General features: G+C 41.4%; 1 protein-coding gene and 1 long non-coding RNA gene across 3 annotated transcripts in view; one reads left to right on the top strand and one right to left on the bottom strand.

Annotated features, from left to right (window-relative positions):
* Positions 1-1,785: 1,785 nt before the first annotated feature.
* The window catches only part of RYBP (RING1 and YY1 binding protein), a 69,534-nt gene continuing 55,853 nt past the window's right edge, over positions 1,786-15,466 (bottom strand). The window contains exons 3-5 of one of the 2 annotated variants that reach the window (XM_081528379.1): positions 2,905-3,081; positions 2,712-2,810; positions 1,786-2,292 (exon numbers count right to left, since the gene is read on the bottom strand). In XM_081528379.1, coding sequence (XP_081384505.1) covers positions 2,040-2,292; positions 2,712-2,810; positions 2,905-3,081 — 529 coding nt within the window. In that variant the 3' untranslated portion in view covers positions 1,786-2,039. The remainder of the gene's footprint in view (positions 2,293-2,711; positions 2,811-2,904; positions 3,082-15,466) is intronic. The other variant, XM_081528380.1, reaches the window with a different exon arrangement.
* LOC145520910 (uncharacterized) lies at positions 8,141-12,601 on the top strand. The gene is made up of 2 exons (XR_014064898.1): positions 8,141-9,229; positions 9,309-12,601. It is a non-coding gene; the product is annotated as an uncharacterized LOC145520910 (long non-coding RNA).

Genomic DNA, 15,466 nt, shown 5'->3' with positions numbered 1-15,466 from the left:
TCAAATCACTATGTATTATATATTCTGATGCTTATAGAAAGCACCTGATTTCCTTTGGTTCATTAATAAATACTTTAAAAATGTATTTAAAAAGGTAAGTATAGCTTGCATCCCAGATACAAGCAGCATTTTTTAAAAAGAGGGGAAACATTGTCCATGCATTTGAGAATAGGACCACAGCAACAAATGGCACTGCTTTATCATCTATACCTTTGAGAACAGAATTTAAATGATGGTACATCAGTGATGACAGAATAGTTTTAATGTAAATGTGAAAGGAGCCTTTCCTGTTTGTTGGCTACTCAAATCAAGCTGTTAATTTTTCTCTTTACTCGTTGCCTCCATACACAGAAGTTACTTCTATTCTTAAGCAAACCAGGTTTTTCACACCAAAATGCGGCGTTTCTTCACTAATCTGCTGCCTTCCCAAGTCAAATAAAGGAAGGTGACATCAAGTTCCCACGCTTGAAATGACTCTCAAGTCTACGAACTCTGAGAATACGAATGTAAGAGTCAGACAGAGGAGAGATCCTAAATCCAAACAAAGCAAAACAGAACATTTTTTTTAAATGAGGAGGGGTGGATTCATATTAGTGGTCTTTTATACGGTTTTTATTTTTGCAAGGCATTAAAAAAAAAAAGAGTGAAAAGAATCTTTTTAAAAAAGAGTTTACTCAAGCTGTCTTTGTGTAGAGGAAGTAAAAGCTCACAGGCTCACAGGAAGTAGGAGCTTTCCTTGCAGCTCTAGCTGCCAGCCCTTCAACCATTTCTTCACCACTTGCATCCCTTCCCACAGCAGGGAACACATCATGGAACTGAAAAGCTCCATGTCCGACTGGATGTGTTGGTTGATAACCTCTGTTCAGTAAAACAAGCCTAGACTTTAAGAAAGGAAAAGAATTCTCACTGAATGGTAAGGGAAACAAGGGGCTGTGAGGCAAACAAAGTTCGATTAAACAAAACACCACGTGCAAAGTGGAAACAGGGATTTGCTTCTTGTATGGACCAAAAGTACACGTCAGACAGTTTGAATCCTAAAACTAAGAGACAATTTATCGATTTACCTCAGACATGAGTAGAGGTCTGGAAAATGGATGGAATTCGAGTGACAGAATACCATATTTTCATGAGTGCTTATGTAAGAAGAGCAAAGTGAACATGTAACCGTGATTTACACGAATACTTGGCATTCTGGAGCTAGTTTAGTTACTTTCGAATGATCAAAGCCCTCCCAACTAAACCACCTGTGATTTGTCAGTCATTCCACCACAAATGCAGGCTATCTGGAGCAGTTTTTAAATTTGAGATCACATTGTTTAAAAAATATATATTTTCGTATCATCCAGTACTCTTTAGACAGATGAGAGAGTCAAGTTCCCATGTGGGTTGGAACATACTTCACGTAAGACTGATTTTAATTTAATTTCAGCACTTTCATAGAAGGGACTGTCCCAGATCTGTAACTGTTCAATGTTGTATTCACTTCACAGTGTATCAAGCACCAGCGTTGCCATGGATTGGTTTCAAATAACCTTTTATATATAATTTTATATTTATATATATATAGTTATATCAAAACTGATAGTACATAGTATAACTGGAAGAAAGAACTAAACTTAAAAGGATATGCTGAAAGGATGGAGTCTGTGAACACAATAAATAAAAGTTCCCTCCCCCTCCCACCCCACCCTCCCCCAACAAAACAAAAACAAAAAACCAGTTGTAATGTACATGGAAAATTGTGCACAGCAGATTTTTTTTTTTTTTTATAAAAAGTAGATTCAGGAGCACATCCAATTATAAATGATTGTTAGGAAAATCATATAAAACAATGGAATACATAAAAGTGTCAAGAGTAATCGTCAGGGTGCGAAATTCCTTGGTGGCCAGATGCCCATGGCAAGCAGAAATTATCCTGGCAGCATCACTAAGAGGTCGATGTCCACAGAAGATTTTCCAGGGGGTGCAAGCGGCATGGGCAGGTGGAGGATGTGAATTTCATACCCTGATTCATAGTTTTCACAATTCCATGTGCAATTTCAGAAAGATTCATCATTCACTGCTGACATGTCGCCCTTCGGCGTGGAGGAGCGGGAGGAGCCCTTGTCTGTGCTCTCCGAGCCCGAGCTGCTCTGGTTCTGCTGTTCTGACCCTGCGCTGGAGGTCACTGTCGATGACGATGTCGAGGAGGAGCGAGTCTTTTCCTTAAAGTCTGTGATAATGACGGTGACGTTGCCCACAGTTACTGCCAACTGCTGTGCGGTGCTCCTGTCCACGTTTTTCAGCCGGGGCCTGAAAGCAACACCACAGAGGAAGAGCCTGTTAAACCAGGTATGGATGCAAAGGACTTCAGTTCCAATGTCACACACATACACTTTATGACACTGTGGCAATAAATCTAATCCGCCAGCAAGGATACCAACATTTACTACCAAATCTGCTGACAAGCTTAGCAAAAATGGAAACCATTATCAGTTAGCAAAGCTTTGGACCACTGCCAAATTAAAATCAATTTATCTTTCTCCTGTTTTGGTCTCAGTGATAACAAATAGCTCATATATATGTGCATGTATTTTGAAAGTTAACAGTCCCACCCCAGCTCTTCATCCCAGCCCTTAGCCTACAAACCCACAGGCACAAAACCACCCCCGACTCTTGATTATGAGCAGCTGAATCCAGGCAGTGATGTATTTCAGTCTGGTTTCAAATACCTTGAGGTGTGATTCGTTTCACTGGTCTTTGTTGTAGCATTTGCAGACTGTATACTGTTCACTTCGCTAGGAGGATCTTTCAGAATATCAGACTTTGGTCTAAATGGGGAGATAGAAAAAGAGGCATTTAAAAGATATCTTTGATTTGCCTGCAAAATAACATAGTACTGTACTGAGTTACTCAAGAACTTACTTTGTTTTCTTGTTGGTATTTTTCTTGGTAACACTAGGACTAATTTCTTTATCTTTCTCAGGTTTCTCTTTGTCTTGTTTTTCAACTTTCTCCTTCTTCTCCTTTTTAGGGGGTGGTGGAGTGGCATACTGTTGGGCCACCTGCTGTGCCACCAGCTGAGAATTGATCCGAGGTTTTCTACAACATTCAAGAAAAGATGCCTCATTATTTGCTTTATAAACATTTCTTCGATTTTTAAATTTTGGTCTCATAACGTTTAGGTATTTTATTACTGGTATCTGGCATCTCAAAACTAAATTACATGGTGTTATTTCTAGGTAGTATGGTTAAGTCCATAGAACTTTTCCTCTTTCAAATCCACTCTCGGTATAGCTTTAATGACATAGACACATAGACACATGTGCTCAAACAAATATACACAATCCCTGTGTAGTCAAGACTTTCGGCCAATAAAACATGATTGCTTCTAAGAGTGCTGAGAACACTACTTCTTTTGAGCTGTCAAGATTATACTGACTGACAGCTTTCAAATACTGCTGCTGCAGAGGGTTAATCTCATTTTATTAAATGGACACTGGTAATCCCTTGAAAAGAGAATGAAATTAGAAGTGTGACATTCACTCCTCAATCTAATTATTCTGACTGGGTCTGCTCCCCTGCAGCTTTGTGATTGGCACCGACAACACAGAGCAATAGAAGGTAACTGTGGTTCATACGAGCTCCCAAGGGGGTGAACACTGAAAATCACTGTAGGAAAAAAATCTTAGAAAAGTGACACATTCATTGTGCCATCAACCATTATGTGTGCGCCAGTCTCCAACTGACACTGGTTTTTAGCACTATTGTTTACAAAGTCTAAACGGTGCCAAATGTTTCTCACAATGCATGACCATTCAGACCCAAACGGCAAAGGGAGAAAGGAAAGCCTAGCACACGATACTAACTTTCAAAGACATTCGCATCTAGATCGACATTTACAATATAATAAACTCTCCAACTATAAGGTGTGAAGGTGAAAGTCACTCAGTTGTGTCCGACTCTTTGTGACCCCATGGACTATAGAGTCCATGGAATTCTCCAGGCCAGAATACTGGAGCAGGTACGTAGCCTTTCCCTTCTCCAGGGGATCTTCCCAACACAGGACAGAACCCAGGTCTCCCACATTGCAGGCGGATTCTTCACCAGCTGAGCCACAAGGGAAGCCCAAGGTAGGAAGCATGTATCTAAATTAGGGTCACTAATGAGGTGAAGCAACTGCCGGCCACCATGTAACAACCCCCCTCAGACCCTATACCCATCTCTGCTCTCCATGATGGAGGCACTGGCCAAAGGAAAGTAACTGGACAGATGAGGTCTGGCTCATCCATGAAAGAGCCAGTGCTAGAGGAATGGAGATGGAAGAAAAAAAATCAAAAACAAACCGAGGAAAAACAAGTTTCTTTTTAAAATAATTATGCCATTTTATCTAAAAAATAAAAATAAAAAAAAGCTGCTAGGAACAGGACACACTGTCTGAAATACCTCTTGGGAGAGGGTGTGATGTGGCTGAGAAGAAATACAGAATGAAGAGGGGACAGCCGCCTACTCCACAACTTCATCAAGGCCGGCCTGCTTGGGGAAGTGCCTGGCTTTTGTCTGAGTGTCTCAGTGCTGGTTCCACAGTCGTGTGGCTTTGCAGGAAACTGATGAACAAAGGATCAATCCCAGGCAAGTCTCCTATGGTCTCCAGCGAACACAGGCCTTGGTAACAGACGGCACACAATGAAGCCCAGCCACAGGTACAGTCACCTCAGGCTGGACCGCAACCACAAACAGCCTCACCTACCACTGAGCAAGAGATTCAAACACAGATGTGTAGAGCGGAGGAGAAAAAGGGAGGAGGCACTTAAGCTAAGGCCCTGCCCTTTCATGTGAAAGATAACTTTCCTTTTTCATAGGTGTGCTTTCTTGGTGGCTCAGACAGTAAAGAATCTGTCTGCAATGCAGGAGACCCAGGTTCGAGCCCTGGGTTAGGAAGATCCTCTGGAGAAGGGAATGGCAACCCACTTCACCATTCTTGCCTGGGAAACCCCATGGACAGAGGAGCCTGGAGGGCTACTCTAACCCATGGAGTCGCAGAGTCAGTCACGTACCAAAGGCAGCACCAGCCTATTCTACTCCTTCAAAGAGGAAGTGTATCTGCTAATACTTAGAAGAGAAGATAATTACCACTACAAGCCATTCACAAGTACTCACCAGGGACACAAACAGATCAGATCAGTTGTCTACAGGGATTACCAGGCAGCTTAAATCAGAGTAAAAAAAACAAAACAAAACTGTCTCACACTAACCAATACTCAAGATGAAATAACTTAATCAGAGTTAAACTAACTAAATATATACAAAAAGCTACCTTGATGGAGAATTTCAATTCAGCTAGTATGCATGCTTCACGACACAGAACGATGCGCGGACAGCGGGACAGCAGTCCAAGGCCACCTGCAACAGGGACTCGGCGGCACACCAAACCCTTGCCCCTGAGAACCCCTAGCCTCATTCACCAGGCCTGCCCAGTGTGAGTTATGGGGGGCCTGTCTCACTCCAGGCACACCCTACGAAGTTCTACAATGCTACTTACCACACCACTATGTAACTATCAGTCAAATGCACACTCCGGAATGGCACGACTGCATCTTAATCATCTTTGTCACTATGGCATTCAGCACAGTACCAGGCACCCAATAAAATTACCTCCTGGTTGAATGAAGAATGAACAACCACTGCAGAGAAAGGCACAGTAAGATAAGGACTGAGCAAAGAGCCCAAGCTCTGGTGAGCAGGAGGTCACTGCTGACTCTTGAGAGAGCAAGCCACATGAGACTGCGATTGCCAAAACGAAGGGATGACAGGATGTCAGAGGAATAACCTAGAGGTGGCCAGTAAGAATTGTTTGGAGAAATGTCATGGTGAGGTAAAGGATGGTTCTGCCACTACAGAGAGGGGTCACCATGGTTGGAGAAGATTTCCATACGAAAGGGAGGCTGAAGTCATGTACGCTGTAGAGGGAGAAAGACGGGAGGCAGGCAAGACAGCAATGTCAGCCATGGGGCAAAGGAGAGAAAGAAAGCACATAATCAAGAAAAGCACTGGCGGAGGCAGTCTTCTGAGACAGGGGTGGGATGCTAGGTACTGGGGGGTTATGGACAGGATATGGAAATGAGAAGTCAGAGAAGTTTCCCAAGGAACAAATCTTAAATAAGCAATCAACAGCCTTCACAATATAAGGGAAACCTCAGGTCATTGAACATGGTTTTCTGCTTTTAGAATCTAAGCCTCAAAGTCCATCAACTAAAAATAATAAAACAAACAACAAAAATGCTACACAGCCTGACCAGAAATGCTAAAATATAACAGGGGGCCAGCCTGGCTTCCTTTGTAAGTACATTTGGCAATGAAAGTTTTTTCCCATCTTCTTCTTCAAAACTATATTCTGTCAATAAAAAAATTTTTAGTTTTCTCAAGAACTCTGTTTATTGTTTTTACAATAGTTTGCAATAGAAAATCTGCTGTGAAATTTCAAACAGACATCATCAAGAAAATCTGCTGTGAAATTTCCAACAGACACCATCAAGAAATCTTGTCTATTTGAGCCCACACAAACACAAATGAGAGCAAAGGACCAACCAACCAACCAAGCCATCTTCCTGGATCGCTTACGCGTGTGTGCTCACGGCACTCTGGGGGACACGGGCACATCTTACATTTCCCCCCACAGCCCTTTCCTGTTCCACTGTGTGCTCGGGGAATCTGAAATCTGAGACCACTTCTCCTGTGCTTTTCTGTATCTCAGCTCCCACAACTAGAGGAGAGAGACAACAAACTTCTTTAGTTCAGGCAACAAAGAGCAATAACGCGTGGTTTCTTTTGTTTCAGGATGTCCAGCTCTTCCTAAACTGTCCCTTGCATTCTGGCTCACTTATGGAACTCTGTTCTCAACTAAGATACCTCAAAGGCTCTGGAATCAGACAATCAACTTAGTCATTAAAAAAAAAGTACTCTGCAACTTACAAAATGTCTTCTCCAAGTTAACTTACATTGCCCTTAAGTTCTCTGAACACTGCCGCCAGCCAACCCCTTCCTTGCCTTGGCAATCTCTTAGTTGAAAAATTAGGAACTTCAAGATCTAACTACTCTGAAAATGCCTGTCCATTTAGCTCACACTATTAGGAAAGCCGACAATTCTTTATGATAGATCACATCATGACTCTGTAATTAAAAGACTTCTCCACATGACCCATTTTCCTGTCCCTACACTCAAAAGAGTCTACACACGTGCGCTGGACTAACTAGGATGCATTCCTCCCGCTCAACAATGACTGAATTTTTCTATTACTGATGCCCCACAATACATACACGTGCGCACACACACACACCAGCGGGGAACAAAGCAAAGTACTCTGCACTGCCATTTCCGACTACAACATTTTGGAAATGAAATGGGAATAGTAAATGTAACCTCAAGGAATTGGGTGGGCCCAATGTGTAAAAATGCTTTATAAACTTTTTCCCTTTGCAGAAGTACCTTGTTAAAGCCCTAATGAGGTTAAATAAATCTGATCTTTGTCTGGACTTGTCTGCCTACAATATGTATTCCACATTGAAGCAATCAAACTGCAAATTTATTTGTGGGATACAACCCATTTTTACATGGGCTAATGCCTGTATTTACCTTTTAAGGCGATTTAAGATTCATAGTTTGTCTGTCCCAACATTGTCAACCACACACTAATGGCTCCTGGCTTTCGCAGCAAAACAGAAAAGAAGTCCTACAAGAACAACTTGTTTTCTGTCCATCTTACCCACCCACTCCTGATCCATTATATTTTAAAGACCAAAGATAAAGCAGAGGAGAAATGCTGTGAGCAAAACACAGAAGCCAGGATTCTGGCTCCAACATCAATGACCACAAAATCTTACAAGGGGATACAAGACTTCTTTTAAAATCTAACATGCACAGATAAAACAGATTTGAAGTAATCAGACTACTTTAGGCCTCTTTCCCCTTCACCTATCCTTCTTTAAAAAAACAAAACAAAATGAAACACCAAAACCCAACAACAACTAACTACTGCTTATCTGCAACAATGCTAACAGGTATGTTACACAATCACTAGTTAAAAAAAGAGAAAGAGGATTTATAACCAGACCAAGGACTATTAGTCTGATAGTCTTTCAGGTATACCAAAATAGGCTGAGAGTTTTTTGGTTTTTTTTTTTTTTTAGTTAGTGTATTTATCTATTTTTTAACTTTATAATATTGCATTGGTTTTGCCATACATTGACATGAATCCACCATGGGTGGTACATGTGTTCCCCTTCCAGAAACCCCCTCACATCTCCTTCCCCATCCCATCCCTCCAGGTCATCCAGGTGCACCAGCCCTGAGCACCCTGTATCATGCATCGAACAGGCTGAGTTTTTAAATAAAGGGTTTTAATCTCATAAAAATTTCTGCACATTTTTGTATTTGATGCACTGCTACAGTTATTACTAAGAATCACCCATGTGAGCCAATCCAGCCCCAATGAAGAATAATAGATGACAAAATATGGCAGATGATCTAGTTTAGAAAATTCCAAGGGAGTGTCTATGTAAGCACGTTTTTTGCCACTACTTTAAAGGATTGATTATCTTGACAGGCCAATAGACAATAAATACACATCTGTTCAGTTTTGGAAAGATGAAACCACACAGTACTCCAACCAAATTCTTCCCTGATGGAAGAAGCATCAGACCTTGTTATACAGCTGTTAGTCCCAGTGACTAGGGTGTCATTTCAGCTTGCTGGTTTAGGCCCAGGTCATTATTACTCAGACCTAGCTGGCTTTGTTTTGGAAAGAGGAATACTCTGGGCTTTCCCTAGAGTTGCTCTCAGCACAGAGGCAGGCTACACCACAAAGTAGCCTGGAACTTCTGTGACCTTGGGACCTTCACGGCTAGGATCATACACTGCATGGTATTATTAAATTCTCTCTGCTCCCCAAATAGTATCTCTTCTTGCTGTTCTTGTCTCTCCTAAAGAGTTTTTTCCCCCTCTCAAGTAAATACTCGTCTTCATGAAGTTTCTCAAATCCTCTGGCTTATCTTCTAGAATGAGCCATTGGAGGGCCTTAAGGGGTCTGAGTTCTTCTCCTTGACTCAGGAGAATCACTCTGCTCTGCATCAAGAAACAAAAATTTCCCCCTCAAACTGGACTCCAACTATCAGATTAAAGAAAAAAAAAAATCAAGCCATTCCCTTTATCTCACCAACTTCTCCATCCTTGCTTTCACAGATGATACGCAGAGTGCAGACTTTTTTTTTTTTTTTTTTTTATAAATTTATTTATTTTACTTGGGGGCTAATTACTTTACAATATTGTTGAGTGCAGACTTTTGAGTTAAGACAGGCTTTGGACTATCCAGACTCTGCTACTGAGCCTGCGTAAATTCTCTAAATGGGAATGGGGCCACACTAACTTAACAGGGCTTAAGTCAAGATTAAAGGAGGTCAAGTTCACTTAGCTCTTGTCATAGTACATGTACAGAGAACATGTAGACATTCCACAAAATACTGATTGTTGTTCAGTTGCATCCAACTCTTTGCAACCCCATGGACTGAAGCATGCCAGGATTCCCTGTCCTTCATCATCCCCTCATCTCCCGGAGTTTGCTCAAACTCATGTCCATTGAATTGGTGATGACATCCAACCATCGCATCCTCTGTTGTTCCCTTCTCTTCCCGCCTTCAATCCTTCCCATCATCTGGGTATTTCCCAATGAGCTGGCTCTTCACATCAAGTGACCAAAGTACTGGGGCTTCAGCTTCAGCATCTGTCTTCCCAATGAATATTTAGGGTTGATTTTCTTCAGGATTAACTGGCTTGATCTCCTTGCTGTCCAAGGAACTCGCAAGAGTCTTCTCCAGCACCACGGTTCGAAGGCACCAATTCTTCAGTGCTAGCCTTCTTTATGGCCCAGCTCTCACATCTGTGCATGACTACCGGAGAAAAACCACAGCTTTGACTATATCGACCTTTGTTGGCAAAGTGATGTCTCTGCTTTTTAATATGCTGTCTAGGTTGGTCACAGCTTTTCCTCCAAAGAGCAAGCGTTTTTTAATTTCATGGCTGCAGTCACCATCTGCAGTGATTTTGGAGCCCAAGAAAACAGTCTGTCACTGTTTTCACTTTTCCCCCATCTATTTGCCATGAAGTGATGCGACCGGATACCATGATCTTCGTTTTTTGAACGCTGAGATTTAAGCCAGCTTTTTCACTCTCCTCTTTCACCTTCATCAAGAGGCTCCTTAATTCCTCTTTGCTTTCTGCCATAAGGGTGGTGTCATCTGCATATCTAAGGTTATTGATATTTCTCCTGGCAACCTTGATTCCAGCTTGTGCTTCATCCAGCCTGGCATTTTGCAAGATGTTCTCTGCATATAAGTTAAATAATATACAGCCTTGATGTACTCCTTTCCCAATCTGGAACCAGTCTATCGTTCTATGTCTTGGTTCTCATTGTTGCTTCTTCATTTGCATACAGGTTTCGCAGGAGGCAGATAAGGTGGTCTGGTATTCCCATCTCTTTAAGAATTTCCCACAGTTTGTTGTGATCTACACAGTCAAAGGCTTTAGCATAGTCAGTGAAGCAGAAGAAGATGTTTTTCTGAAATTCTCTAGTATCCAAAATACGGATAAACCACCTTAAAACTAATAGATACATTTCAAAGCACTATCTCCCCAGCTGGAGTTGGATCTACCACCCTTGCTCAGCTGTGAGGCCAAGGGAAAGATATCTAAGTGAAAGAAGCTGGTAAGCCTTGCTCCAAGGAAATGGTTCTAGCAACAGAAATCCTTCGTGTAGCTGTCCCTAAGTTAATCACACTGTCTGGCAGCAACAGCAGAACTAAGGATTCTCACTGACTTAGCTGTCAGTTTTTCTGCATTATTTCAGACAGAATTTGGGGTTTTGTAGATGTGTGTGCATATGCTTAATTGCTCAGTCATATCCGACTCTTGCAACCCCATAGATACAGCCTGCCAGGCTCCTCTGTCCATGGGATTCTCCAGGCAAGAATACTGGAGTGGGTTGACATTTCCTTCTCCAGGGGATCTTCCCCAACCAGGAAACAAATCCAGGTCTCATGCATTGCAGGCACACTCTTTACTGACTGAGCTACAAGGGAAGCCCCCCAATATACATGGTACTGCACAAATTCACCAGCTACAACGAGGCTGGAAACTGGCTCCAAAAGAACTAACATAAGCATCCTTTACAGCAGAATCTGAAATGTCCTACTACAGATTCAACATTGTTATTGTGAGTATTCAAATGTCTCTTATGCTCTGAAAACACACTTACTTAAAAAGTACTTGAGCACCATAAACTGTCTGCACTGCTAACTTCTGTAACTCAGGAACATATATTCGGAACGTAGGAGGAGCTACAAGTGGTTACAATTCTTGAGACGAAAATCCCTATTTTATAAACCAACCTGGCAGCAGTGGAGAGAGATTCTGGTCCAACTGTTCTCAGGCTATGGTCCAGAGACTCCTGGGGGTATTCAAGACCCTTTGGGGAGGGTCTACAACACCAAAACTATTTTCCATAATCATCATCTCCATAATAATACTTGCCTTTTCGTTTTTCAGCTTAAATGTAAAGTGACATCACTACTCTGAGAGCTAATGTGGCAAATTCTTGTGTTCTAAAGATTGCTCAGTTTTATCTGATATAGAAAGTATCTACAGTATTGCCAACAGGAACAAAAGGTACTTGGGTCCATAATAACTATAAACAGTGCAAGAGATTCTTTGACCAAAAAACCCTAAGAACAGCAAATTTTAAACTTATCAAGCACAGAAACTTCCAAGAAGGAGGCTTAAAAGTATTTTAACCACAGACTATAAATCTGGCTTACTTCCATTTCCTCACCCAGGTGGTGCCTAAAACAACAGAATTTCATCATGGTCCTTCAAATATCTAAAGTAAATGTCCCATAAATATGTCCTTTAGATCTTTCACAAAAATAAGTCCACTGACAAAGAATGGAATAGTTGACATGCACGGAAAAATGTTTCCTAAACTGTTTTCAAACTGGACCTTTTCTGAAGATGGTTAACCGCATTTCTTTTTGACACCTGCCATTCCATATTTCAGCACAAATTTTATTCTACCATAAAAGACTTCAGTGTTAAGACTGAAAAGGGTCTTTTGCTGGCTGAGCATTTGGCCTGTGCAGTGTTTCAAGGTGCCGACAACACCTGTGGCAGTGTAAGAATTATAGTAGTTGCTGGTACTGTGACTACAGGAGTGGTGGATACACACCCTCCCCTTGCCTGCCTCGCTAAGGAGGAAAGTCCATGTAGGTACCAAATCCTGACTCTCTGGGCGAGCATCTCTGCTTCCTAAAGCCCAACTGGGTAAAGGAGCAGAGAGAAATTTTAACAGTCCCTGTGTTGTCTCTTATCCTGGTTTCACCTTTGGCATTCTGGCTTATGTTTCCAAATTCAATAAACTGATGTCAACTATATGCAGAGGCAGGGCACTATGCACTCTAGGTACAGAAATGTTTATTTTCCGAAGAGTTGGTAAAATATTATGCATTAGATTTCACTGGCCCAGATCTCTGTTGAGGGTCCACTGTGTTTTCTGGGCTGCTCCCTGTCACACAAGTTGCATCCCAGGACTTAGCAGGTGAGATGCCTCGGTTCTTTCCTCTGCTTTCTGCATTTATTTTGGAATCTAACTCCATAACTTTGGATGAATTACACACTCTCTCCAAACTTCAGTTTCCTCACTGATAAGAGAGATTAGAACCGAGTAAGTAAGCAATTTCTATGGCTCAGATACATGTATTCAGTATTAATAAAAACACCTGAACAGAGTAGTTGTTCTTAAGGTGCAGGCAAGTTTGCACGAAGCACCTTGTGCCAACTATACTGCTGGTCTAGTGACTCTGATATGACCTCTCCCCACTCCCCACAAAGATACCCGAAATTACCTTGTAAATTATGTCAATGATTCTCAGAGGGATCACAGACACTACAAATCTCTTAGCAAACTGTATCTTCAGATGCAAGTAAACTTGATGACGAATCAAGTCTTTCTCCAAGAAACTCTATACTAAAGCAATCAATCTGCTCTGCAAATTACTTTACAGCTGTCAGAGATCCCATTTAAAATGCATTTAACCATTCTGAAATTACAGTTCATGTCACAGAATTTGGCACTTATAAAGCACACAGAAAAATTAGTAATTCTTCAGGGTGGGGGGTGGTGGTGGTGGAACAGACTACTTAGATAATTTAAAGAAATCAAGGCCTAACAAACTTGCCCTCTTCAGGTCGTGGTTTCCTCACCTGTGAAATTAGAGGGTTGGACTAAATTAACGTAATCTTCAGAACTTCCTCAAATGTAATCTTAAAACAAAAACATGTGTACTAGAAAATAACAGTTCTAACCAACAGGCTAGTTCATGGTCAAATTATAATGGGCTTCCTAAGCCTATCATCACTTTGTAAGGATGTCTATTGCAAGGCTTCTCAGACACATCATTGGTGATATGCTAGAGAGCTCCTAACTCATTGCTGTGGGAGCGGTCCTGATGCATTGTAGATGTTTAGCAGCATCCCTGGCTACCACCCACCACATACCAGGTAGCACTTCCACCCTCAAGTTCTGACAGACATTGCCAATTATTTCCCGAGTGGCAAAATCACTCCCAGGTCAGAATCACTGGTTTATTCATGAACATAATTGCTTGGATTATAAGAGGGTAGGATTCAGAAAGAAGAATCTTAAGAGCTTTTCATATATTGATACTGTGGGGCTTTTTAAAAATAAAGTTGTAACTATCACTCTTCTCAAATAATTTACAAAAGTTTTATTAGATGAAGTTCTATGCTGCATAGCAGCAGGAAATATACATACCCATCATAAGATAGATCAGTTACAATGATTAAACATGATGTCTTTGGTAATTCTAAACAGCTACCATACATTTGCTCAGGAACATATCAGTTGCTCAAGATTTTAAGTAACATTATTTTAATATGCAGAGGCTTTTCTAGGGGAAAAACATGAGGTAAAATGTAAAGCAACTTCTGAGTATAATACATCACAAGACCAGTCTGTTTAATCACCAAACAGATGCTTGAGGGAAGACCATCTGATGGTTTCTACACAATTACAACTCTGACAACCAGCAACATCTTATACTTGGGGCACTTGAGGTTAATCATGGTCTTTATTTCCAGGGAGAGAAGGGAAAAATTTTAGCTTGCAACCATTTCAAATGGTTGAAAAATTAGATGTGAATGAAGGTGAAGACTTTGAAACTACCTGCAGTTATTGGTTAGAGACACAAGCACTGGGTTGGCGAAGCCCTTCAACTCAATATACCTGATTTTGTTGGGCTAGGACAGTGAACAGGTTAGTGATGGGATTTCACATATAATCTTTGAATTAAATGTTGGTCATATGTGCTACTCATGGATGAAACATTTCTCAGAATTCTAGGAAATAATTAGAATTTGGAGAATAAGAACAGAAACTTAAATATGTCAATATAGTCATCCCTCAGTATGTGAGGGGGACTGGTTCCAGGACCTCCGGGGACACCAAAACCAATGGCTGTATTTGCCTATCTGTTGAGAACCTCACACTTCATCTGCAAAAGTCATACCTATTTTAAGACCCAACTCATATGCCACTGCTTTCCCAATTTCTCCTAGCAAATAACAGTCTGTGGTCACATTTTCAGGGTTCCCAAAACAGGACATACCTCTGTCACTTAATGTTCTACATCATAGTATCTGTATATCTGTACAATATTATGTTGCTTTGCACCAGATTATGTACACCTCTGCAGCAGTCTCCGCTGTTTATTTTATGCTATACGTTCCAAACTTGCTTCAAAGTAACCATTTGTTCCCGACAGCATTCTCTGTACAGCGTAGTGTAGAGAGCAGATGCTGCATCAGCATGTAACATAACATTGTATTCGAATAGTGTACCGTCTGTCTGAGCTTCTGAACTGAGGAACTTCATATAACTCATATTTCATACTGCCAAGACTAATAAGCAAAAAGCCTAGGACACGACACATTCTCAATGAATAGAACTATCTATCCCAGAGAGAACAGCCCCCAGTTTGTCAGAGGTGACAGAAGAAAAGAGATGATGAAATGCTTCCTATGACAAGGCCCTGTGTTGAGTTTTTACATATATAACTCCTAATTCTCACAACTTGTTGATGTTTTTGGTGGAATCAAAGCCCGAAGGTCCAACAGCAAACAGGCTAGAGCAGTTTACCCCAAGTTTAGTTTTGTTCTTTCCACTAACCTACATGGCCCACCTGAAGAAAGAGAATTCAGCTGGGGCCAGTAGAAGTGAGGGAAACAAAGGCGAGTGGTAACCTACTGAAAAGGGCAGGAGGAAGATTCCATGAAGCAGTCGGTAACACTGACAACTGCCACAAGTGAAGACTGAAAACAGGTCTCTGATTCGGCCTGAAGGGCACTTCAGGGATGTGCCCCTTC

This window comes from Giraffa tippelskirchi, chromosome 9, assembly GCF_054371585.1.
Source record: "Giraffa tippelskirchi isolate mGirTip1 chromosome 9, T2T-mGirTip1v1.2.pri, whole genome shotgun sequence".
NCBI classification, from domain to species: domain Eukaryota; kingdom Metazoa; phylum Chordata; class Mammalia; order Artiodactyla; family Giraffidae; genus Giraffa; species Giraffa tippelskirchi.
This window is presented reverse-complemented; position numbering and strand designations above follow the sequence as displayed.